At 42.0% G+C, this 26,358-nt stretch overlaps 1 protein-coding gene across 6 annotated transcripts in view; it reads right to left on the reverse strand.

Moving 5' to 3' along the window:
* The window catches only part of LOC137341562 (phosphatidylinositol 3-kinase C2 domain-containing subunit gamma-like), a 147,895-nt gene that overhangs the window by 64,285 nt on the left and 57,252 nt on the right, over nt 1–26,358 (reverse strand). For 5 of the 6 annotated variants that reach the window (XM_068004749.1, XM_068004747.1, XM_068004753.1 and 2 more), the window contains exons 15-20: nt 24,537–24,670; nt 18,928–19,119; nt 12,496–12,589; nt 10,503–10,597; nt 4,434–4,614; nt 2,920–3,027 (exon numbers count right to left, since the gene is read on the reverse strand). In XM_068004749.1, the coding sequence (XP_067860850.1) occupies nt 2,920–3,027; nt 4,434–4,614; nt 10,503–10,597; nt 12,496–12,589; nt 18,928–19,119; nt 24,537–24,670 (804 nt within the window). The remainder of the gene's footprint in view (nt 1–2,919; nt 3,028–4,433; nt 4,615–10,502; nt 10,598–12,495; nt 12,590–18,927; nt 19,120–24,536; nt 24,671–26,358) is intronic. The other variant, XM_068004750.1, reaches the window with a different exon arrangement.

Below are 26,358 nucleotides of genomic sequence, written 5' to 3' on the forward strand. Positions count from 1 at the left end.
AAACAATGAATTATTTTGGAACTACAGTCAATGTTTTGTAGGCAAACACGGCAGCCAATTTGTGTACAAGAAGATCTCGCAAACAGTAAATGAGAAATTAGCAGTTAATCGTTTTTTTTGATGGTGTTGGTTGAGGGAGGAATATTGCCGAGGACACCAGGAGAACTCCCCACTCTTCTTCCTATTTGACCTGAGATGAGCTTCCGACCACATATCCTCTCCATCATGACGACCGCTTACTTCCACCTCTGTAACATCGTCCGTCTCTGCCCCTGCCTCAGCTCATCTGCTGCTGAAACCTTCATCCATGCTTTTGTTACCTCCAGACCTGACTATTCAAATGCTCTCCTGGCTGGCCTTCTACTTTCCACCTTCAATAAACTTGAACTCATCCAAAACTCTGCTGCCCGTATCCTAACTCGTACCAAGTCCCGTTCATCCATCGCCCGTCATAAAATTAAAATGCATCGTACGAAGCACTGCTCTGAAAGTGCTAATTCCTAATATTTACTCCTGTTTCTCAATACCAAACAACTGTAGCTTTTGCCACAGAACAGCAAGTACCACTTCCCCCAAGCAGTTTTCTAAACTGTTCTGATTTGTTCTTTTTGATTCCTGAAATGCTGACTAAATCAGAACACTAAAAGTAACTTTGCATTTCTGTGCCACTCCCATAATAATGAAACAAAGAGAATACGGATGAGTATCTTGTTCTCCTAGTTTTTCAGGTTAAGTGTTAGCTTACCTCAGTCGTAGCATGTTCGCCTCTAAGTCAGAGGTCATGAGTTCAAGCCCAGCTCCAGGACTTCAGCACCTAATCTAGGCTGACACTTCAGTGCAGTACTGAGGGAGTGCTGCATTATTGGAGGCACTGTCTTTTGGATGAAATGTTAAACTGAAGCCCTATCTGCCTGTTGAGGGGAACGTAAAAAGATCCCATGGCATTACTCGAGGAAGAACAGGTCACCTGATCAACATTTATCCCTCAACCAACATCACTATAACAGATTATCTGGTCATTTATCTGACTTACTGTTTGTAGGACCTTGCTGTGTACAAATTGGCTGTCACATCTGCCGACATAACAGTGATTACACTTCAAAAGTAATTCATTGTCTGTGAAGTGATTTGAGACATCCTGAGGATGTGAAAGATGCTATATAAATGTAAGTCCTTTCTTTAGTGTACCTCACCTAACTGCTAATGGACATAGAAAAATGAAGGATAGGAAAAGACCTGCTGGTCCATTAAGCCTGTCCCATACTGTTATGGTGGAACTCACACCCACCATCTAATCGCCCCCCCCTCCCATTCCCCAAACAGTCAGCCCAGTAATCTCCTGAGAAGCAAAACCTTAGGCTGATTTAGGGAGAAAGAATACTTTGAGAAATTCCTCACCGACTCACAAAGGCAATCAAACAAGTTCCAGGAGTCCACAATGACTGGGAGATACATCCCCCAATACACAACTGCCTTCTATACATAGTAATATCAGCCACAGTCAGGCACTTATCCAGCTCCCTGCTGAATGCACTGAATCTGCACTCAATGTACGAGCCAGTAACTTGTTCCATAGGTTGTCAAATCAGTGAAAAGAAATACTACCTGACGTCTAACTTAGTTCTATGCTTATGTAACTTATACTCATGTCGCCTGGTCCTCCATAATCTATCTGACTGAAATGGATCAAATCTAATCATTTCATTATTTTAAAGACCTCAATGAAATCCCCTCAGAGTCTATGCTTTTATAGAGTAAAAAACTAGTTCGCTCAGCCTATCATGGTAACTAAGGGCCTTTAAACTAGCTATCAATCTAGTGGATTTCCTCTGAACCTTTTCCAGGGCCTCCATATCCCCCAACATTTCAGACGGCTAAAACTGGACAGAGTGTTCTAGATGGGGCTTAACCAAGGTCTTATACAAGGACAGTATAGTATTTTTTGTTTCGTATTTAATCATCCTAATACATGCTAGCAGTCTATTTGCTTTTGAAATAGCCTCGCAGCACTGGTCATGAACCTTTAGAGATTCACGTATTGCAACAACTGGGTCTTGTTCCCACTCAACAGCCCTAAGTTCCCAACCATGCATGGAATATACATGCTTAGCATTAGCCCTACTCACATGGATAACATTACATTTATCCATATTAAATGACATGTCAGACGTGGGCCCATTCCCCCATTGCATCTAGATTTGCTTGTAATCTATTTTTTTCTCATCTAAGGTTCTAACACCTGCACAAACCTTTCTGTGATCCAGGAACTTGCTGATAGTTTCCCTGATGTCTTCATCCAGGTCACTAATAAAGATGGTGAAGAGCAATGGCCCTTAGACCGATCCCTGCTGGACTCCACTTGTAACAGGTCCCCACGTAGAATCGTTGCCATTCATAACACCCTATTGCCTACAAGAATGCAACCAATTCCTGCTCCAACCCAAAATCTGCCCATTGATCCCACAGGACCCTATCTGATTAAGTAGCCTATTGTGTAGTGTTAAATTCTTTTTTTCCCAAAATCAAGGTACACAATGTCAAGTCGGGCTATCTACATCCACCAACCTAGTAACTGCCTCAAAAAATTTAATCAGATTACCTTCTTTTCCAGGAGCCATGTTGAGAGTCTCATAACCCCTTCTCTGTCCTGGTGATCATAGAGTATCTCTCATGATCCCATCTAGCAACTTGCCTATAACCCAAGTCAAGCTAACGGGCCTGTCATTTCCCAGTTCTGACTTACTGCCAATGTCTTTATTTTTTGGACATTAGAAAAAAACGAAGTTTAAGAGGACAGAAAAAATAGGAAAACTTCAAACATTGTGTAGTAATCCAGAACCATGGCTGACCAGGGCTCCTGAGGGACATCTCTATAAATAAGTCATGAGGCAGCAGCAGTTTCCTTCCATGTGAACTTACACTGGCATCAATGCCTTTTACTGCGAATGCAGGATTCAACGGCAGGCGGCAAACATGCTCTTGGTAGAAGAATTTCTCTACTTCTTCAATCTCTTTCATTAATACGGTCTACAACATGGGGGAAAAATGGTATCATTCTTTATTTCTAGGCAAAACAAAAACTACAACAGTAAAATTTGCACCTTAGCAAAGTAGTCAAAACAATCGCTGTACCAGAATAAAGGGGACATTTCTCTTCTTTGTACAGAGAGAGCCCCAGCAACAAGAAACTGAAGGATAAATTCAGTGATCCAATACTTCCCAAAGATGAACTGTGCTCAAGACATTGGATAACTTTCCATGGTTTATACAAGGGCTGATTTTCTGCCTGTGTGTATACTGCAGTGTGACATAGGCAATGTGGACATGGGAATTTATAATGAAAAAACCTGACAGGAAGTGCATGCAGATGTCAGATTTTTAAATATATTATACAATGAAGATTTAGGTTATACAAATGCTTTGGATGGTGTACTGGAGAAAAGAGCAAATGATACCGATTATACCAGACATTGGGGTGGATCTTGAGTTTGTGCGAGAGTGTAAAACGGGATAGCAAGTCAGCAGCCTGTTTTACAGCTCTCCTGATTTTTATTTCCATTGAAGTAAATGAAAATAAAAATCGGGAAAGATGTGAAACGGCTGCCGGCCCACTATCACCTGTTTTACACCATTGCACAAAGTCAAGATCTACTCCAATGGCTCTAGGTGCAGATGCAAGGATCAGAACCAAATTATGACCAGCCTCAAAAATCATGAGGTTTCAGGATTGACTGGCTCGTCTGACAGTTTTTGCAGAGAAAATCAGTTAAGCTAATTAAGAATACTTTACTTTTAATACCCGATAGCTCTGTGGGTGAATATACTATGCATTACGGTACTGTGCCCTATGGACTGATAAGGTCCCAGCTTTGATCACTAGTCAGTGCTCAGTTGGCTCATTTCTGCTGGGGTGGTGGGAAGGCCTCTACATTTAGGCTTTAGTACTCTAGGCTAAGAAGGGGGAAAAAAATCCAGCAAGGTTCCTGCTCACAATTGCTGATCAGTGTTGGAAATTGTCAAGTGAGGACAGGACGAAGCACAGCTGTGATGTCCCCTGCAGTTGAATAGCCTGCCGACACTCATAGTCTAGGCTCACCCAAAACGAATGGCCACTGGGCAAGTACCTGGAAAACCATATTCCGGCAAGAATCAACACCTAGGGTAGGAAGGGAGGAAAATGGCAAAACAAAAATGGCCACTTGGTCAAGTTACTGGAGAACAGCTGGTGCCCATACCCCAGGGTCACTCCTCCTTGAGAGGGTGGGGGGAAAAGTACGATTATAAAATTGGGAAATGGTTATATATTTCCATTTATATTGAAAACTGTTACCCTGGGATCCCAACATCAGCCCTAGGCATTGGCTAAATAAATGCCCTTTATGTAGGGTGAGCATTTACCAAAGATGCCATTGGACAGATCTCGCTGTACTCACTGATCGCTTTGATTGGTCAGCTGTCCAGACTTTCTCAGCTACCTCAGCCAACCTGTCGATGAGCTTGGTCTCTTTGTCAAATTCTTCTCGGATGGCATGCCCTGAACAGCAGAGCACAGCTGCTAATAGCTGGCTGTACCTGCCCTTGAACTGAGAATCTGCCAAGCCATCCTTCAGTAACCTGCGGAGGAACACAAAGAACAATCTTAACTCGAGACGGCAGCTGCAGTTGTCCCACCTCATTTACAGAATTACTTCAAAAATCAGGAACACTGGAACAGTCAAGTGTTTCCATTTAAAGCATAGGATCCTAGATCATATTCTACAACATATTAGGAGAAATTTTCTCCAAAGGAGCAACCTTTTGGTGTAAATTCAGGCCAGGACTATTTCAAGATGGACATTAAGATAATGCTGACATCAATGATTTCCCATCAGAAAATCTAGTGGCCCCTGCACCCCCACCACCTCCCATCTCCCCCAATGCAGATGTGAAGACGAGGAATTAGATGTATGCTGCAGCTGTACCCAATACTGGATCTCTTTTACTCTGGGGAATAATCTGAAATACAGAAAAGTGCACTTGGCAGTAGTGGTGGATATAGAAATTGCTGAAGGCAGGAGATTTAGGCTGGAGTTTTCTGCTCCTGAGTTCACCAACAGGCAATTTTCCCTAACTGGTCTTGGGAGCAATTTTGATTGTGCAATTAATTTGGTGCATTGTACAGCATTTTGGAGCCTCTCAGGCGGAAAAATAATTTCACAAGATAAAAAGTGCCATCTATCCCCTGCCTGGATTCCATGGCAGTCCAGAGGAAGGTGAGCAGGGAACACCCGGATTGAGTCTATGCTGAGTATCACTGAAACCTTTGATGATGGGTTGTAACATCTTCTAGATGCTGATCAAGCCTAAAAATACATGAGGCTGGAAATTACTGTTGGCGATTGGCGACAGATGATTCAAGCATTCATATGACATTCCTCTGTCCCCTACTTTAATTGAGCCACGAACCTATTTTAAATATGTGGGTCAACCCATCTGTTAAAATAGCGGACATTGCAATGTCATACCAGCATGTTTAGCTTTCAATTGCTATCATTTGACTGAATTTTCCAACCTATGTTTCTCTTGTCAAAAGGTTCATTTTCTCATGCAGGAAACAACAATCATTGCATTAAAAGTGTATGAATGCAGGATTTGCAGGAAGAAGTGCTGGAAGAAGGAATTTTATGCTCCCAGGCGCACATGACCCGACTGCCTCCTGTCTGAGATTTGCAATTTATTGATTCTTAATGTAATTCCTCACGTTGCCCTGTGGATATTGACTGCTCCATTATGGATGGTGCAGGCTTTCTTCATCAGTTACTACATGGTAATAAAGAGACACCCACCAGGAGCGTGTAAACAAAATTAAATCAGCTTTCGTAGTAACAGAATATAACTGAGCGCCAAGCCCCTCTCACCCATCACCTCTCTGCTTGCCGACTTACATTGGCTCCCGATCTACCAACGCCTCAATTTGAAAATTCTCATCCTTGTGTTCAAATCCCTCCATGGCCTCGCCCCTCCCCATCTCTGTAACCTCCTCTAGCTCTACAACCCTCCCAGATCTCTGCGTTCCTCCAATTCTGACCTCTTGTGCATCCCCCGCTTTCTTCGCCCCACCAGTGGCGGCCGTGCTTTTGGTGTCCTGTCCTAATCATAGTATCACAGAAAATTTACGGCACAGAAGGCAGCCATACGGTAAATCCTGTCCGTGCCAGCCAAAAATGAGCCACCCAGCCTAATCCCACTTTCTAGCACTTGGTCCGTAGCTTTGAAGGTCACGGCTCTTCAGGTGCACATCCAGGTACTTTTTAAATGAGTTGAGGGTTTCTGCCTCTACAACCCTTTCAGGCAGTGAGTTCCAGACCCTCACCACCCTCTGGGTGAAAACATTTCTCCTCAGCTTCCCTCCAATCCTTCTACCAATCACTTTAAATCTATGCCCCCTGGTTATTGACCTCTCTGCTATGGGAAATAGGTCCTTCCTATCCACTCTATTTAGGCCCCTCATAATTTTGTACACCTCAATTAAATCTCCCCTCGGCCTCCTCTGTTCCAAAGAGAACAACCCCAGGCCTATCCAATCTTTCCTCATAGCTAAAATTCTCCACTCCTGGCAACATCCTCATAAATCTCCTCTGTACCCTCTCCAGTGCAATTACATCCTTCCTGTAATGTGGTGACCAGAACTGTATGCAGTACTCAAGCTGTGGCCTAACCAGTGTTTTATACAGTTCCAGCATAACCTCCCTGCTCTTATATTCTATGCCTCGGCTAATGCCTTCTTAACCACCTTATCTACCTGTAATGCTATCTTCAGGGATCTGTGGACATGCACTCCAAGGTCCCTCACTTCCTCTACACCTTTCAGTATCCTCCCATTTATTGTGCATTCCCTTGCCTTGTTTGCCCTCCCCGAATTCATTACCTCACACTTCTCCGGATTGAATTCCATTTGACAATTTTCTGCCCACCTGACCAGTCCATTGATATCTTCCTGCCGTCTACAGCATTCCTCCTCAATATCAACCATACGGCCAATTTTCGTATCATCTGCAAACTTCTTAACCATGCCCTCTACATTTAAATCCAAATCATTAATATATATCACAAAAAGCAAGGGACCTAGTACTGAGCCCTGTGGAACCCACTGGAAACAGCCTTCCTGTCGCAAAAATACCCATCGACCATTACCCTTTGCTTCCTGTCACTGAGCCAATTTTGGATCCAACTTGCCACTCTCCCTTGGATCCCATGGGCTTGTACTTTTTTGACCAGTCTGCCATGTGGGACCTTGGCAAAAGCCTTGCTAAAATCCATGTAGACTACATCAAATACACTACCCTCATCGATCTTCCTTGTTACCTCCTCAAAAAATTCAATTTAGTTAGTCAGACATGACCTTCCCTTAACAAATCCATGCTGACTGTCCTTGATTACTCCGTGTCTTTCTAAGTGACGGTATATCCTGTCCCTCAGAATTGATTGCAATGTCTCCTTCTTTGGCTCGGTGTCAATTTTTATCTGATTACACTCCTGTGAAGCACGTTGGGATGTTTTACTACTTTAAAGGTGCTATATAAATGCAAGTTGTTGTTGTTATTATTACAACTCACCTGTAAACAGGCATCACAGTAATGCTGTCGTCTAAATCTTAACTATGACCATCTCAGTGTAACTTTTTTAAAATTAAGTAAAACTTAAAAACACCAGTCCAACCCCACTCCCTGTTTCATTACCAAACCCAGGCAATTCTGTAATTCCAGTGATGGGAATACTCAAATAAAGTCAATTAAATCATTGACCCCAGGGATCATTCCCTTTATATCAAAAAGCAGCTGCAACTATTCTTAAAGGAACTTCACACTAATAAGAATAAGCAAATAAGACGACAGCTGGGCATTTCCCAGAATATCCCTTTAAGGAAAATTAAAAGTTAAAAAAAATTGTATTTTAGTACTTGTTATCTGTAAATTTCTTTGTGAACAAACACTAAATAAATACACGTGAAATTGTGACTCAGAAACCATCAGTTCATCTGAAACTGTTCTGCCTCTAGTTCGTGTGCAACCAACAGTGGAGAACGTAGTATCCAATTTGTTACGACAGGCTACATTCCCACCCTTCAACTGATCTGATTACTTCTGACACCATATAATCTCAGTGCAAAAAGCTGGTGCTTCTTTTCCAATGCTAAGAAGCTGACACATGGGCTGAAAAACTGGACTATCAGCGTAAGATGAAGATGAAATAATTTTATCTGGAGGAGCCTGAAGGTAATTTTTTCCCTCTCCTAACCTTCTCCACGTGCCTTCCTTTGAGTTCTGTTTCTTACACGTTCCTACCACTTGCTCCTTCTTCGTAAGTCATGGGGTATTTCTTCCTCGTTACAAGCTGCTGGCCGATTTGCGCATTAAAAATGACAAGCATCATTCAGATGCTGTTATTTCTTCAGCAAGATCTAGCCCTAAGGATAGATCTTATACTGACACAGACTGCAATCTTCCAATACCTGTCCCTTCATCTCCTTTGTTTTTAAGAGCAAGAAATAACTGCTAATTTCTGAAAAAAGCAGGGGAAGGGGGAAGGAAAAGATTCAGCCATTCGGAGCTATAGCAGCCTGGTGCGTAGCTGCAATCTGCATCTTAAAATCAGTGGGGTTCGTGCAAAATTGCGCATGCGTGATTGTTTTTATGTTATTCCAGCTGCTGCAGAATATAAACAAACAGATTAAACAGCATCCGGAACTTTAGTCAGCATATAAACACTAAATAAAAGATAGTTGCATTGTCTAGGGATCTGTTACAGACTGTTGCAAAGCTTGAAAACCAATGGAGCAGATAGTACTGAGTGTTCCAAGTATAAAGCAGCAACCTGCCAACTCTAGCCTACAGTAGGCACAAGTATTTCTGGTGCAGGTACTGAGGCTCGCAGAATGGAGCTTTACCTCAGTGTCTTTTATCATGAGCTACACGACTGGTCAGCTGTGAAACTTATCCTCAGCTATCTAGACTTGGTTTTGAAAGGATGGGTTTTCTAACCTGTGCTAGTTTTTAACAATATCCCAAGCCTGCCCGTCACGTTCTGCTGGCTGAAACCTGATCTGGATGACCAAACACTCTCCAAAATCAGTCTTGCTTTATAAAACACACTCCTCGAACTGCGCCTCACATGTTGTGAACGCACAGACTGGATTTTCCGCGCATTCACAGTCAGTAGGCAGGAAATCCAGCAGGCAACGTATAAATGATATGTGTTAAGCAAGAAACAATCGCCAGTAAGGAAAAAAACAAAGTCATACTGTTTCAGCTGCTACATAGATAGGAGAATAGATGATCGCGTTCCAATGGTGTGTGATAACCCAAACTATCTTGATGGAAAATGAATCGCACTGATAATGCATTCAATATATTCCAGTGGAGTATCATGACCAAGATTAACCATTTTTGTTCCTGGTGAAGTTACCGGAGTACGGTCTACTCCATTTAATTCAAAGTCACTTCCTTCAAATTATTTGAAGACTCAGAATTTCTAGCATGAAAAGCAACTTTATATTATCAGGAATCATAAAATCATACAGCACAGAAGGAGGCCATTTGGCCCATCGTGTCTGTGCCAGTTCTTTGAAAGAGGTCCCAATTATTCCCATTCCCCTGCTCTTTCCTCATAGCCCTGCAAATTTCTCCTTTTCAAGTACATATCCAATTCCCTTTTAAAAGTTACTATTGAATCTGCTTCTATTACCCTTTCAGGCAATGCATTTCAGATCATAATAACTGGGTGTGTAAAAACATTTCTGCTAATTTTCCCCCTGTATTTTTTGCCAATTATCTTAAATCTGTGTCCTCCGGTTACTGATCCTCCTGCCACTGGAAACAGTTTCTCCCTATCTATTCTATCAAAACCCCTCATAATTTTGAACACTTCTATTAAACCTCCTCTTCTGGGAGGGGGCTCATGTGCAGCATAAACGCTGGCATAGACCACGGGCCGAATGGCCTGTTTCTGTCCTGTAGACTCTATGTAACTCCCTTTAGCCTTCTCTGCTCCGAGAACTAGCTTCTCTAGTCTCTCTACGTAATTGAAGTCCCTCATCCCTGGTACCATTCTGGTAAATCTCCTCTGCACCCTCTCCAAGGCTTTGACATCCTTCCTAAAGTGCAGTGCTCAGAATTGAACAAGGCCTAACCAGTGATTTATACAGGAGTTGACTGTAGCATGGCCCCTGGCTAACAAGAAACAGCAATTACAAGGAGTTTAGATCTTTTTAAAGTAGTTTTTTCAAAAGCATTTGCGAGACGTGACGGTCGATCTTAACCGTGGTCGGACAGGACGAAGAGTTCTGCCACTGCCCAGCCGAAGTCCCTGCTAAGAGGCACGGAGTGGGAAGTATATGCCCACGATTCCGAGGGCCGCTTTACTGCCAAGGTGGAGGGAACGGAAATCGGGGCCGTGCTTTCTTGGTGTCCTCGATCATTACTGACCTTGAATTAGAAAGGAGAAGTTGGTATCTAGGCACTTACCAGTACAACTGATGCGCTACTCGAATGCTCCTCATTGAACGATCAAGTAAGAATTCCACAAGAGGGCTGTTAAGATGCCATTCGAACTTTATTGCCTGTTAAAAGTAGAATACACTTTTCGAAGTGGATTGTTGCATCCTAGGCAATCTGCTTGTGTACATTTCCAATTTCAGTCACTAACAGAACCCAATATTAATAAAAGTTATGATTAATTTCATAAATCTCTGAGATCACGATTAGCAATTCATATGTGAACCTATGACTGAAATTCATGATCATCAAGGCACAGGGCCAAAGGGAAGGCTTCCATGAGTATTTGTCATATTTGTTCTGTCAGTCACTCAAATACAGCCACTCAGAGTTTGTCAAAGGCACCCTCTTTAAAATGTCAAACAGAGGTTCTCAAAAATCAGACCTTCATCTGTTACTAAAAACTATCTACGATGAAATTCTGAAATGGCATGGCATAGTGGAGATACACCTCAGAGGTACAATTTGCCAGTGTCCATTCACATGCCTGTCATTATAAAGTGACAGCAAGGATTCCAACATATATTCAAGATGCATTCCTCCTGCTATTGTCATGCCCCTTCCCCCGCCCTCCCCAAGTGAAGATCGCATGTGACCATGAATTATAATGTGCATTGCCGGCATTTATTAATCCGTACCTTTGTGTAAACAGGAACCCAATATTAGCACAAGGTTAAGATTACCGGTGACCAAAGTTGATGTGCATCCAGAGGTCAGTAAGTTTTTAATAAGCAGCTTATTGGGGATTATAGATACAGACATTCGACACATTAAAAATGTCAAACTGAAAAATGCAACACTGGAGACATATTGTATTACAGTATTGAATGGTAGTATTACTATTGAATATTCCAGCGTTACCAAATGATCTATGGTCACAGTGCATTTCATTGAAGGTACGTTTTGGTCTGAACGCTAGCTTGTTTATGACTCTGCTTCAATAAACATTGACTTGATGGTGAGTTGCTGAATACAGAACAGTGAGGAGTTAAGTAACTTCCAAGACTGCAAATCCAAGTCATTTCTGACTCACAGGTCCAGTAGTCCCAAAATAAGGAGCTTTACTATCAAGTATACAACATGAGCGTGGTATAAAATATGATGATAAAAGTAAGTTTTATTTTGCTTTCGGTCAGTTTGCTTTTCAACTGGGTTTCTGCAGACATGGAAGGTACTTTTAATACCAGTGAAGTCTTTGAGTGCGATATCTCCCCAGTTTAATATGGCACAATAAGGGCGATTCCGCGATCCGGTGCTCTCAGCGAGCAGGGGATCATGGGAAATCACGGGCTGCGTGACTGCGACTTCCAGAGGAGCACTCCCTGCGAGAGCCACTCCCTGCAATGGTCACTCCCACTCCCTGCGAGGGCCACTGCTTACAAGGGCCACTCCCTGCGATATCATGCTCAAATGTGTGAACTCAGCCAGTGATGCTATTTGACAGCAGAGGGCATCACAGCCAAGCCCAATGCTGTCTCCAGCTCAGGTCCAGACACACACAAGCTTCCTCGCAAGGGCTCATTGGATACAGATCAGCAGCAGGAATCGTGGTTCATTTTTTCCTTTCTTATCCTGGGACTTGGAGGTCAATTGCACTGCCCATATTGCCATCCCACTGGGGTCAGCTAATGCAGCACAGATCAGGGATCGAACCTGGGGCCTTCCTGCTTCGTATGGCTCAGCAACACCATGTGGTATCTAACTAATCAAGTTGTTCACAACTATAGTCTTATGTTTGCAATTTTTATTGTAGCGTATATTTTGCACTTGCAGGCCACCATAATACAACCTCATGGTCACACTGTTACAAATCGCCCACTTCAACTGTAGCTCTATTAAGTTGGCAGACAAGCTAAAAACTTTTTTAAGACAAGTCTTTCTGTGCAAGTCCCTGGAGGTTATAATAGTGAAGCTTGGCTGCAATTCTGTTGTATAATACAATACTTTATCATAGTCTATTTACCTGAACTAACTGTGGCAGATAATCTAACAACTCATCATCCAGTATGGTTCCAAGCTGTTGGACTGCAGCCTGACGAAGCTCTTGATCCGAAAAACTTATCAAGTGGAAAACGAAAGACATAAAATCAAACAGTGAGTGAACTTACTTCACCCCTTGGCACACATGTCACAGCTGAACAATAGTACGTTAAAGACAAACCAATCTTACCAGTAACTGCATTTTGAAGAAAAATTAACAAACTTGTTTAATCTCAAAGTTAATCCATCGCATTCTGGCACTTAATTTGTAAGCCTCTTTACAGCCATGTTTTCCCCCTTTTGAAAAAAGGGATTAACTGCGCTTATTCATAAATTTTAAAACGTCTTGCTACCAAAATGGTGGGTGCAGAGGATTTCACTACAGCCCATTTCGTGCAACACGATTTCATTAGCTGGAATGACCGAGAGCCATCCAATCATTATACACCTCTAATAATGATCCTTCAATACTTCTGAAGTAACTAACGAGCCACTAAGGTGATGATAAAAAAAAAGCTCATTAATCTGGCTCTGGCGTTTGCAAAACCATTGAGTGCTGGCTTAGTGGCAAATTCGTAAAGCCCAGGCTTTTCTTGAGTGTGTAATGGGGAAACTGGATGATCTGTTTTGCCCAGAGAGGGTGGCCGTTAAACGTGCTTAACGGATTTATACAATGATAAGTTAGAAATAAACTGCGTGGCAATTCAACATAGATCACGTGAGCTGCAGAAAGGCCTAAAGGAATGTCACTGCTTGAGAAAGGAAACCAAGATTAAGCAAGAATATCACTAAGAAAGCAGCATAGGACAAACATAGGCTCTTAATAAGAGATATATATATGCAAAAAAAGTGCTGGATTCACAAAAAAGGAACATCAAGAAGGATATAGGATGGAAGGTCGTAAAGGCAAAAATAGCAGGCTAATGCAAATTACATTGCACATGTCGCGATGGCAATGGGAATATACTGCCGGAAGGAATTCCCATGGGGAGTATCATCGTCCTCTCTTCATACAATTAAAGGCAAAACTGAGAACTGTGGAATTAATGGGGAGGGATTTTCTCATTAGAGGTTGAACGGCTGCACAGACATAGGAACATAGGAAGATTCAGAACAGGAGTTCAGCCATTCAGCCCCTCGAGCCTGCTCCACCATTCAATTAGATCATGGCAGATCTGTACCTCAACTTCATTTACCTGTCTTAGCTCCATATCCTTACCTAACAAAAATCTATCGATCTCGGGCTTAAAAGCTCCAATTGTCTCAGCATCCATAGCATTTGGGGGGGGGGGAGTTCCAAATTTTTACTACCCTTTGTGTGAAAAAGAGCCTCCCGATTTCACTCCTGAATGACCTAGCTGTAATTTCAAGATTATACCCCCTGGTCCTTGATTCCCCCATCAGAGGAAATAGTTTCTCCATATTTACCCCATCGAATCCGTTTAACATTTTAAACACTTCAATCAGATCACCCCTCAATTTTCTTAACTCAAGGGAATTCAGACCAACAGTTATGTATCACCTTCATCATACATTCACTCATTTGTACCATACGTTGCAACAATGTGTACATTGATTGTGCACAAGTGCTTGATCGTTCATGTAATGAAATTATAATATCCAATGGATGTGTGCGCATATGGACTCAATGTGCCATCTGCTCTCCTAACAGAGCAAGAATCAAACAGCCTTCAGCATACTGCCAGAAATGAACAGTCACCAGAGCACCAATGGCACTTGCAGTAAGCACCCAATGAAGATACTTTGCGACAAATATATAGCGATGTGGATGAGAAAGCACAGGGTAATGGGGGTGAAGGGGTAGCAAAAAGATGAAAGGTGATGAAGGGTCAAGCAGGTGCAGGGGAAATGCCCCCGAGTCATCTTGGGGTACAAACCGTAGGCTGACTATTTTCAAACCAAGGAAATACATGATGAAAGAGCTGTGTTGAGCAGTTCAGTTGCCTCCATATACATGGCAGGGCAAGATGGTATGGTTAGGTTGCGCAAGGAGCAAAATCAGTGGTAAATGTAGGCGTGACCTCAGTCATGAAGGTCTTGGCATCTCACGAACACTTCCATTGTTGCTATATATGTTTTGGGATCCACAGTCCAAGAAGTAAACCAGGCAGGCTTCAACTCATTTGTAGAATGGATACAGATAGCCATAAGGGTGGAATTAGTAGATTATCTTAACGCCCAGATTAATGGGGATCATGAGGCGATGTCTTCTAGCAGTGGCACGCGTGGAGAAGCAGAGGAGCATCTGGTTGCCACTCGTGCCAGAGTTCCGTGCACCAGAACTGTACAATCTCTGAAAGCAATGAGACCACAGTGATGCCAGTAGAGGAGATTCTTGCCACTGATGCTGGTATATCAGGATTAGTTGTACACAAAGGAAGCAGACTTTATACTTCCAATGTTGCTTGCCAGTTGGCTGTGCTGCCACCCAGCATGGATACTCCCTCAGCCAGGGGCACACTTCGAACTAGGGCACATACCCAGAATTTCACGTCACAATGAGTGAACACAAGAGAAAGACATTGAACGTGCCCATCACATGCACTCAAAACAGTGAGTAACATTATTTTATTTTTAATATAGCTTTCGGTCTGCCATCCTTTTATTGTGCAGAACAGAAAGTGTAAATTGTCCCAAGTAAAGCCAACTGAAATTACACCGGTCTTCGCAAAAGCTAAACAAGTAAAAGAACTAGAATACACGACTATAAATATATCCAATGGAAAGTAATAGTGGCCAATTGCATATAAGCCCCTCAGGCACCTGTCTCCTAGGCTACAGTGGCTAGCGAGTGTACTATTTACATATTGATAGCCATCAAATTGTTTGTAGGCCACTGAGTGACTACATACCGATCCTGTATACGTTGGCATTTGATAGCTGCCTCTGTTGTTGCTGTTGCTGGTTCCCTTTGAAGGATAAGTGAATGTGAGGTGCAAGAGGGCTTCCCAAATGAAGGAGTGAGTGAAAAAATATTTGATTGCCGTGGGTGGTTAAAAGGACCCTGTGCCATACAAGGAGTGCTGTTCACCGCTACTGGTATCGCAGTGTGGATGGCTAATTGTCCCTGAGATCTGTGTGGCCCAGAAGGCACACCTCAATCACAGTCTCCCTGCTGAACCTGAATGTCACCAAGCACCGACTCTCTTTCATGCAGAGGGTTTCTGATTTGATGGCTGTACATTTGCTGCCTGGCGCATTGTCTGCCCTCTGCATTCTTGAGCCACCATTTCTTCCTGCACTGAGTTAGCCTTCAATGGCTGGTGTTCCCATGTTGTGGGGATGAAAACTCCTCTGTATCCTCCTTCTGTCATTGCTGTGGTGCTACTTTGGAATTTTGCCTTTCATTCAGCTGACTAAATCCAGGACTCACATTTTGTTGATTCCTTTCTATGTAATTCTGCACAAGTTGCTCTTTATCAGCAGTTAAGAAGGCCGTAGCCTTGAGCAATAAAAATGATTTTTTTCCTGCCAATTTCCATGAATAGACTTGTGGCACAAATTAATAAATAGCTTTTCTACGCCTCTGTCAAAATCAATGCATTGAGGAAAATATGACCCTTACATTGCAAAAGCAGTTCATTTAGAGATTTATTTTGTAAGATTTTGACAATAATATAAACACCTCTAGGCCATGAACGGTTTTGACAGAGTAAATAAGGAGAATCTGTTTCCAGTGGCAGAAGGGTTGGTAACCAGAGGACACGGATTTAAGGTGATTGGCAAAAGAACCAGAGGCAACATGAGGAAGCATTTTTTTATGCAGCGAGATGCAATGATCTGGAATGCGCTGCCTGTGAGGGTGGTGGAAGCAGATTCAATAATAACTTTCAAAAGGGAATTGCGTAAATACTTGAAGGGAAAAAATTAACAGGGCTTTGGGGAAAGAGCAGGGGAATGGGACTAATTGGATAGCTCTCTCAAAGAGCTGGCACAGGCACAATGGACCGAATGGCCTCCTTCTGTGATGTATCATACCCTGATGCTATGATACTGTAGTCATTGATTTTTTTTGTGTCTCACATTTTAGCATCCACCAAAACATTTTTTTTCCTCGTTTCAAAAACAAGTCCTCCCATCTCCATGCAACCTCTCATCAAGAGCAGATCGCAGTTCCTCCCTCCTCCTTATTACATCCTAGCAGCTGGCAAGACCCATTCCCATTGAAGCAGGTGGTTTTGGTGGCAGTGAGCCCTGTAAGAAATGAATTAGGTTGCGTCTGCCAAGTGCTGAACCCAACCTGTTTAACATTATTTAGTGTAGTTACATATCCATTTGCTAGCCAGGTTTTTTATTTCCAAATTGGAGACAACAGGAGGGCAGAGTAGGAACAGGCTTTGCCAGCAGAGCATTGCCTCAAATTGATTAGCCTGTGATGACTGGCTTCTTGTACTTCCATTGACAGGAATGTTGAAAGATGGTATCAGTTTATCCTCTAAACATAGGGCTGTGAGGCTGCTTATCTAAACCTCCTCCCATTACATTCTAGTGTCTGTAACTGCTCGTAACAGTATATTATCCTGTCAAATACAGTTTAGAAATTTATGAAAATAAAAACTCCACAGAAGCAGTGTGCAAACTTTTTGTCTTCATGGCTTGCCAAAGTGTGTATGTATCATGTTAAATTAAATTAAAAGGGCTAAATTATGAGGACAAGTTGCACAGACTGGACTTGTACTCCCTTGAGTATAGAAGATTAAGGGGTGATCTAACTGAGGTGTTTAAGATATTCAAAGGAGTTGATAGGATAGATAGAAATTATTTCCTCTGGTGGGGAAGTCCAGAACAAGAGAGCATAACCTCAAAATTAGAGCTAGTTCGTTCAGGGATGATGTCAGGAAGCACACAAAAGGTAATGGAAATTTGGAACTCTCTTCCCCAAAAAGCTGTTGAGGCTGAGGGTCAATTGAAAATGTCAAAACTGAGATTGATAGATTTTTGTTAGGCAAGGGTATTAAGGGTTACAGAACCAAGGCGGGTAAATGGAGTTAAGATACAGATCAGTTATGATGTAATTGAATGGTGGAACAGGCACGAGGGGCTGAATGGCCTACTCTTGTTTCTATGGAACCTCAGGGCCCACATGTAAAGTTTAAGTCGAAGTTCCCATTAATTTACATGCATCTCCAGTTGCCGATATGAACAGATCTCGGTGCACTGATTGAGGGTTTATCCTCCATTGAGGCGATAGCCCTATCCAAACCTAAAAGCCTGCAAAACTGAAACAGGACAAATCAACAAGTACAAACAAGTAAGCATGAAAAGATCGGTGTTATGGCACACTGCGGGCCTGTTCAACAAGGCTCGTGACCCTAGGGCTGCAGATTGGACACCCCTGATCTAAAGAAGTCTGCTTAATAGCTTACCACACAGTTATCTTTAACTCATACTTAAAAAATTTGTTCAATAAAAACAAAATGGAAAAGGCAATTAATAATAAATTATCCATTCATAGAATTACACGGAATGCACTGCACAGAAACAGATCCTTTGTCCCAACTGGTCTATGCCGGTGTTTATGCTCTACACGAACGTCCTCCCTCCCTACTTCATCTAACCCTATCAACATATCCTTCTATTCCTTTCTCCCTCATGTGTTTATCTGGCTTCCCCTAAATGCATCTATGCTATTCACCTCAACTACTCCTTGTGGGTAGCGAGTTCCACATTCTAATCATTCTCTGGGTAAAGAAGTTCATAGAAATTATTAGTGCACAAAATTGTATAAAACATCAAATCCATATTTAGTGCTTTCAATCCCAGAGAGGTGAATGTGACAAAAAAAATCACAAAAACAGCTTCTTCAACGGGTCACTGCAGATTTCTGAAGTTCGGCAGGCAAATGATCTAACATGCGTGTCTGATTCTTCTGAAATGTTTGCAGTAGGGGAGTGAAACTGTTGCACTTAGTGGCAGATCATCCAGATGCACAGTATTACTTCATCTACCTCTGAACCCCATCTTCATCCTAACACCACTGCATCAACATTGCACCATTACAATACTTCCTATACCAGCTATCCTTGTGCCCCCTCTGACTGAGACTGCACAATTATGGGCGGTTTTATGCCATTAAATCATGCCTACTAGGCTTGACACTGCACAAACACATTTTTCTCAAGACCCTTTCATTACAGATAGAGGAGATTTTCATCCCGTCAGTTTGTGTTTAGGTCCAAGAGGTGAAAAGACAGTACTGTAACTCATTGCATCTCCCAGTAATAAGTGTGTATTGTAGTACAGCTTTTATTTTACTCTAAGACTATGTTATCCCAAGCATGAAACTGATTAAAGATAGTCTATAGGAAACATTTGTTTTAAATAAAGACAATTAGTTCCATAACATTTTAGATAAGGAGGAGGAAAATCACTGGGAGATAAGCCAGATTCCTACCTTGAAAGCAAAAGTCCCAGTGACTCTAAAGGGTTTGCTGAAAAGCTCCACCTCCTGAGCACTGCGTAAATCTCAGGCAGAGAACCTGACTCCCAGCTGGGTGCACTGCCCAGTAAGAGAGGAAGGAAGCAGTTTGAGCTGTTACAGAATGAACGTTTTGTCCAGAGCAAGTTTTTCTCCTCTTCTTCCACCCTGCAGAAGCCATCAGAACAACAGTGAAAATGTTGTGACATAAATACTCAGATCCCTACAAGTGTTGTCATAGTGAATGAGACCAGTGCTCAAGAATCGGAACATTTTTCCACCCAGCGTAAACATCAACGGGTCTCAAGTGAGGCATGACACAAGTCAAAACTTCCTCTGACAACGTGTCTCAGCCCTAATCTGAGGAAAAGCTCTGCTTTCTTAAGAGCTGTCACTTATCTTTAACATTCTCACACACTTCATCCACATCAGAATTGCCAAATCATTGTCAATTAGTATCAAATTGATGGAGAAATTTTGTTTGAGGTGTTGCATTCTCTGGAAATTTGATCAAGATCTCTGGCAGAGGAGCTGAGCATTGCCTTTTAATTGCATGAGAAAATGAGAGGACTTGGATTAAAACCCAGATCAGAGAGATAAATAGTGTTCCAAAACACTGTGCTAGACAGGTCTATACAAACAGGGGCTGCTTCATTAATCTTAGAACACAATGATACTGACTCAAAAACAGTACATAATACCTCAGAAATATTTTAATTTACTATTAAAATGAAAGCCAAAGCACATATCTACTCAACGGATAAATGTACTGCGCCATGCAGATCAGGATGCTCCCAAGTTTAATCTCTATTCTGTGCTCTGATCTCAGCCAGGTTGGAAGAGGAGGCACAATATCTGACCTTTACACCATGGCTAGAGAGGGCAAAAGGAAAAACATCAGTCAGGCTTTCAGCTTCTAATTATTACTCAGCAACCCAATGTATAAAGTAACCCAGGCTGATGTTTCTATCCCGTAGCCCAGGGTACTGAGGCTAATTTTAATGCCCCAATTCTCACTGCGACAGATCAGCCAAATCTGGGATCGTTCTGGTCGGTATTCCTCAGTTCCACAAAGTGCAGTGAATTGATCAGCTGAGCTATTGGGGCCAGCTCCTTCCTGGTAACTCGTTCCACGGGTGTATCGACCTTTGTGTAAAAGGGTCTACCTGACACCAGAAAAATGAATTGGTGCTCAAGTCAACAAGCTCGTTATCAGACACAAAAATTCAGTGTCCGCGTGCTGGAACAAGTTACAATCACCAATCAAGACGTATTTTAACTCTCATCTGTGTACAATTGTGTGGCTGATATTATGGACAAGGCAAATAGCCCAGCCGCAGCAGTCTTAGTTTGGTGCATACAGGTTACGTGTCAAAGGTTGACCTGGTCACACGTACGATGCGACCAGGTCAATCTTTGGAGCCTTTAGGCCTCTATTGGCTGGAAAAACAAAATAGCCTTTGGAGCTAGTTTGCTACGGGATCTGAGGGAATTTTTTTCCATGTGCGTCACACTTCAAAAATGAAACAGTAGGGCTTAGGGGAAAAATATGGTAAATGAAGCTGTTTATTAGGAATGCTCCACTGATTGCCTAGTCATTAAAGGCACTGCCTAGTCTAGCTCTCAACCATAATGACCAGGTTTGATTCTCGGCTGCACAACGCAATTAAAAACTGATATGCAGCAGTGTAACTTCCAAATTGATGTTAAAGTGGTTTTCAGCATCACAGTTAGTGAGCTGGGATCACAATCAGAAGCTAAAACAGGCCTCAGCAACTCTGGGCTTGGGAAGGAACAAATCAGCCAGGGTTCCTGTTTTGTTCACTGCCCACTGACCCTTGGTGAAAAGTCCACATGCTTGGACATTGAGCGACATCGCAGCAGCCTCAACTGTGATGCCCCACACAGCTGAGGAGCTTGCTGACGCTCACTGTCTGGGCTCACACGTGAAGAATGGCCACTTGGATGAGCTAAGAGGAGCAAGAGTTAATGGCTGCAGTAGAGGGGAAAAGATGAAAAATGGCAAAATAAAAAAAGGGTAGAATTGATTTGATTAGATAGAGATATCTAATCAAATTTGTTAGGATATTTTGATGAGGTAACAGAGAGGGTAGATGAGGGCAATGCAGTTGATGTGGTGTATATGGATTTTCAAAAAGCATTTGATAAAGTGCCACTTGGTAGGCTTGCTATTAAGATTGCAGCCCATGGAATAAAGGAGGCAATAGCAACATAGATACAGAATTGGCTAAATGATAGGAAACAGAGAGTAGTGGTGAACGATTGTTTTTCGGACTGGAGGGAGGTGTGCAGTGGTGTTCCCCAGGGATCGGTGCTGGGACCACTGCTTTTCTTGATATATATTAATGATTTGGACTTGGGAGTACAGGGCACAATTTCAAAATTTGCAGATGACACAAAACTTGGAAGGGTAATAAACAGTGAGGACAATGGTGATAGACTTCAAGAGGATATAGACAGGCTCGTGGCATGGGCTGACACGTGGCAGATGAGGTTTAATGCGAGGTGATGCATTTCGGTAGGAAAAATGAGGAGAGGCGATATAAACTAGAGGGCACAATCCTAAAAGGGGTAGAGGAACAGAGAGAGGGTATATTGGGGGTATATGTGCACAAATCGTTGAAGTTGGCAGGGCAGGTTGAGAAAGCGGTTAAAAAAGCATACGGGGTCCTGGGCTTTATAAATAGAGGCATAGAGTACAAAAGCGAGGAAGTCATGATGAACCTTTATAAAACACTGGTTCGACCACAACTGGAGTATTGTGTCCAGTTCTGGGTACCGCACTTTAAGAAGGATATGAAGGCTTTAGAAAGGGTGCAGAGGAGACTTACTAGAATGATTCCAGGGATGAGGGACTTAAATTACGTGGATAGACTGGAGAAGCTGGGATTGTTCTCCTTGGAATAGAGAAGATTGAGAGGAGATTTGATAGAGGTATTCAAAATCATGAAGGGTCTAGATAGAGAGAAACTGTTCCCATTGGCAGAAGGGTCACAGGGCACAGATTTAAGGTGATTGGCAAAAGAACCAAAAGTGATATGAGGAAAAACTTTTTTACACAGCGAGTGGTTGTGATCTGGAATGCACTGCCCGAGGGGGTGGTGGAGGCAGATTCAATCACGGCCTTCAAAAGGGAACTGGATAAATACTTGAAATGAAAAAAATATGCAGGGCTATGGGGAGAGGGTAGGGGAGTGGGACTAGTTGGATTGCTCATGCATAGAGCTGGCATGGACTCGATGGACCGAACGGCCTCCTTCCGTACTGTAACCTTCTATGATTCTATAAGTGAATGTATTCTTAAAATAAGGAAAATAAAAGGGAATAGGGATAAAGATTCGATAGGAGAAAAAGGAAAGACAGGCAAAGCATAAATGCCTGCGTTTTGAAAGATGTAATAGCAGATCTCCTGTTGCATTGCTTATAGTAAGTTGGATGATGCACTGTTTTAGAATTTGATGTACTATTTGATGCAGAATGTATTATTCTGCTGCTAAGGTATACTTGTGTTTTAGGTGGCCTGTCCCTTTAAAGCTAGAAAGTCTAACTGCGATAATAATAAAAAAAATTGCTGGAAACACTCAGGATGTCAGGCAGCATCTGTGTAGAGAGGAATGTAGGGTTAAGGTTTCAGGCCAATGACCTTTCATCACAACCATCAGCCTGAAATGTTAACCCTACTTACCACTCTCCAGAGATGCTGTCTGACCTGCTGAGTGTCTCCAGCATTTTCTGTTTTTTTTCTATTTCAGATTCCAGCATCTGCAATATTTTGGCTTTTTGCTATAATGAAACACATCCTGAAATTATTCAGTGTTTAATTGTTGTTTGTGACGGGGAACTTTTGAATATGCTCGTATCCAGCATCTGTGGCAATGTATGAAGCCTGGATTGTGACATTTGCATGTGCTGTTTGCAAGACAGTATAGATCGATATAGCTTTCCTACAAATTTTATTTTTGCAGTATAGGGCTGGACAATAGCTACTGTTGTAATCCAGTGTCATGTTACTGCTACTGTTGGGGTACTTTTTATCTATGATAGCTTGTGAGCTAAAACTTAAAATAAAAGCTGGCTCAGAGAGAACACAATTATCTGGAGTTGTTGGCAGTCCCGTGATTAATAAGATTGGAAGTTATAGCACTGTACATCTGTTTTGAATTACACTATGCAGAGCAGCCTTGGAAAGTAGATGTAATACAAACAACAGCATACAAAAGCATAGACATTTACAGCACAGAAGGTGGTCATTTGACCCAACATGTCTTTGCTAGAGCATTCCAAAATGAATCCCAGTGCCCTGCTCTCTCCTCATAGCCCTGGTATCTTCTCCTTCAAATGATAACTTACTCTTCCTTTGAAAGATGCAATGGCCTCTATTTCAACTACGCCCAATGGCAAATCACTCCACGCTCTTAACAACTTTCTGCAGCAATTATTGATCTTGACCTTTCTCTTGAATCTCAAAGTGGCAATATTTAATTGATTACCCCTTGTCACCAACTCCTCAAGCAGAGGAAGTAGTCTTTCCCTATCACCCTTTACGATTTTAAAAACTTGTATTAAATCTCCTCTTAGCCTCCTCTGCTCCACTGGAAATAGTCCCACTATCTCAAGTCTCTCCTCATAGCTATTATTTCTCATCCCTGCTATCATCTTAGTAAATCTGTGCTGTATGCTCTTGTAGGTTTTATTGTCCTATCTATAATGGGGTATCCAAAACAGCACAAGTACTCTACTGTGGTGTAACCATTGACTTTTACAAATTTATTGTAAACTCTTTGCTCTTGTGTGCTAAGCTAAAATGCTATTGACCTTTTTCTGCTGCTTTATCTACTTCACTTGCACTGAAAGGGAGTTACGTATTTTCATCCCATTGAGTGTCTACTCTCATTATTTATTTATTTCTCCCACAGGGTATCACCTCTCCACAATAAAATGCATCTGCCACCTGTCTGCCCATTCTGTTTTTGTCCTCCTCGCTGTTTCCCAAACCCTTTACTTTTGTGTCACCAGTAAATTTCGATACTGTGCTTCCTATGCCTGCAACCCAAATCACCCTTCTATAGCAAGTACAAATGTAGATTCAGCAATGACCCTTGGGGTATACCACTTCCAACTCTTCTCCCATCTGAGCAACACCCATTAATCCCATTCCTTTGTCCCCTGTCCATCAATCAACTTTCTATCCATGCTAATACAAAAATTGAGGAATATAGTATGAGGAAATGTAACAAGCCTCCAACGTGTCATCTTTTTGAATACCTTCTGCAAATCCATTCACACCACTCCTGCATTCCCTTTATCCATACAGTCAGTGAAGTCTTCAAATAAAATTGTATTAATTTTGCTGAAACACAGGCCTGACATGGACTCCCACTGACATAATAACCAATTTGACACACTGCATAGAATCATACAGCACAGAAGGAGGCATTTCGGCCCATTATGCCTGTGCCGGCTCTTTGAAAGAAAGAGCATTACAGCAATCATGTTATGGATGAGCCATGAGAATCAGTTTCCAAAGACACAGCCAAAGGACTTCTCACAGTAGAAGTACTTACAAAAGCAGGGAATGTTTCTGCTGGATACTTGTAATCTGTTTTCTGGACACTTCATCTATATCAGTGAAATGCTGGTTGTACATTGCAGGAGCAGGTCGAGAAAACGTGACCAGGAGAGAGGCTGGGAAATCTATCTGCATTTAAAATGATACGAGTTGCATTTAGTATACTAGACACATACTTTACTACAATGACAATAAATAATCTTGAAATTCAATGACGTTATATTGCTATAATCAATAAAAGAGAACAGCTAAACAAACATTTAAATGCACTAAAACATGCATAATAATCAATCCTTTTCAAAGTTATTCATCTTGTGAAGCACTTTAAGAAGTTTCAACATGATGAGGTGCTATATAAATGCAACATTTCATTTATAAGTACTTCAGATCACAGAAACAAAGAAATCAGAACAGGAGGTGGTCATTTTGCCTTCTTATCTGAAATGAGTTTAGTATCCAGTTGGGGGCTGGTTTTACAGTCTCCCTTACTTGCTCTTTTCCCCCATTCTGATCCCATTTTTCTGCTTTATCCACCAACGCTTTTAATTCTTTAAGCAATTAGCCAGTACCTTTTTGAATGCTGTAATCAACTTCACATTGATCATTCCACATTCTAGTAACTCTTTGTATGAAAAAGTTTCTTCTAATCTCTCCCATTAAATGTCTCGTGCTTTACCTAAAATCATGGCCTCTTGTCTTTGATTTAACCATGTGAACCTTGTCTATTCCGTTCATCATTTTGCCCACCTCTGCCAAATCCACCATCAATCTTCTCAGTTTGAAAGAATACCACCTTCGGTGATGTAATCTTTCCGTGTAACTCATACCCCTCATTTAGAGTAGTTTTATATTTCCGTTCCCAGTGAAAGACCAACGGAGAATTTGTACTGATTTATAGCTCACATTTGTACTCCATACCAGTGCTGTATAACAGTAGGATATGGCTCCCACTGGAACGACTTTCATAAAATCTCCTACATCTGGTAGGAAAAGAAAGAAGGTCTACACATTGCAATTTTTAATCCTTTGAGCAATAAAACAGTTACCCTCTATAAATCAAATATATAAAAGTCTATTTACTAAAAAGTGCCCCTGTGCTTACTATATACATCATCAAACGTTGGTAACATAGCCAAAATTGCAAACAGGAATAAAGCATTACGTCTTCAGCTGAATAGAAACTTAACTTAAGAAATGTCCACATTTTATCCCAGTGCACAATACTGCTAACTGACTTCATTAAGGTTTGTGCTGGACATTTCGTATGCTCCTTAATTGATCTATTTTGGTACATGGCCACAAAACTGTTCAATCTTTCATCTGAGCAAGGCACTGGAATAATTTTTTCTCTTCTTGACAATTTTGCCTCGCCATCTCCTGCGCGCATTGACTCCTTGTTGGGCATGGTTTCCATGGGCACAGTCTGCCCTCGAGTACTTCATCCAATTGCCCTATATTCATGTTCAAGCCTTGACAGTGAGTGTAGGCAGACAATTGAACAGTGGGAGGGGAGGAGGAGGAGGAAGAGGAAGAGGAGGGGGAGGAAGCAAGTCACAGCCTGAAACTGTCTTCACCCGACATCTTGGAGATCAGGAGTGGAAACCCTGACTGATAATACCCCCACTCACCCCGCCCACCCTGTACCCAGTCCAAGAAACAAACATGTATTAAAATAAATTTTTGGCACTGACACAATGGATTGTTTTTGTGGCAATTTGACTAGAGCATATTGCAAAGAATCAGGATCGATCAGCGCTGGAAGTTTAACCCATGTTTGTTTAGCTGTCGCAACAATCCTTTCTCAATATGTACACCAA

Source organism: Heptranchias perlo, chromosome 24 (genome assembly GCF_035084215.1).
Source record: "Heptranchias perlo isolate sHepPer1 chromosome 24, sHepPer1.hap1, whole genome shotgun sequence".
NCBI classification, from domain to species: domain Eukaryota; kingdom Metazoa; phylum Chordata; class Chondrichthyes; order Hexanchiformes; family Hexanchidae; genus Heptranchias; species Heptranchias perlo.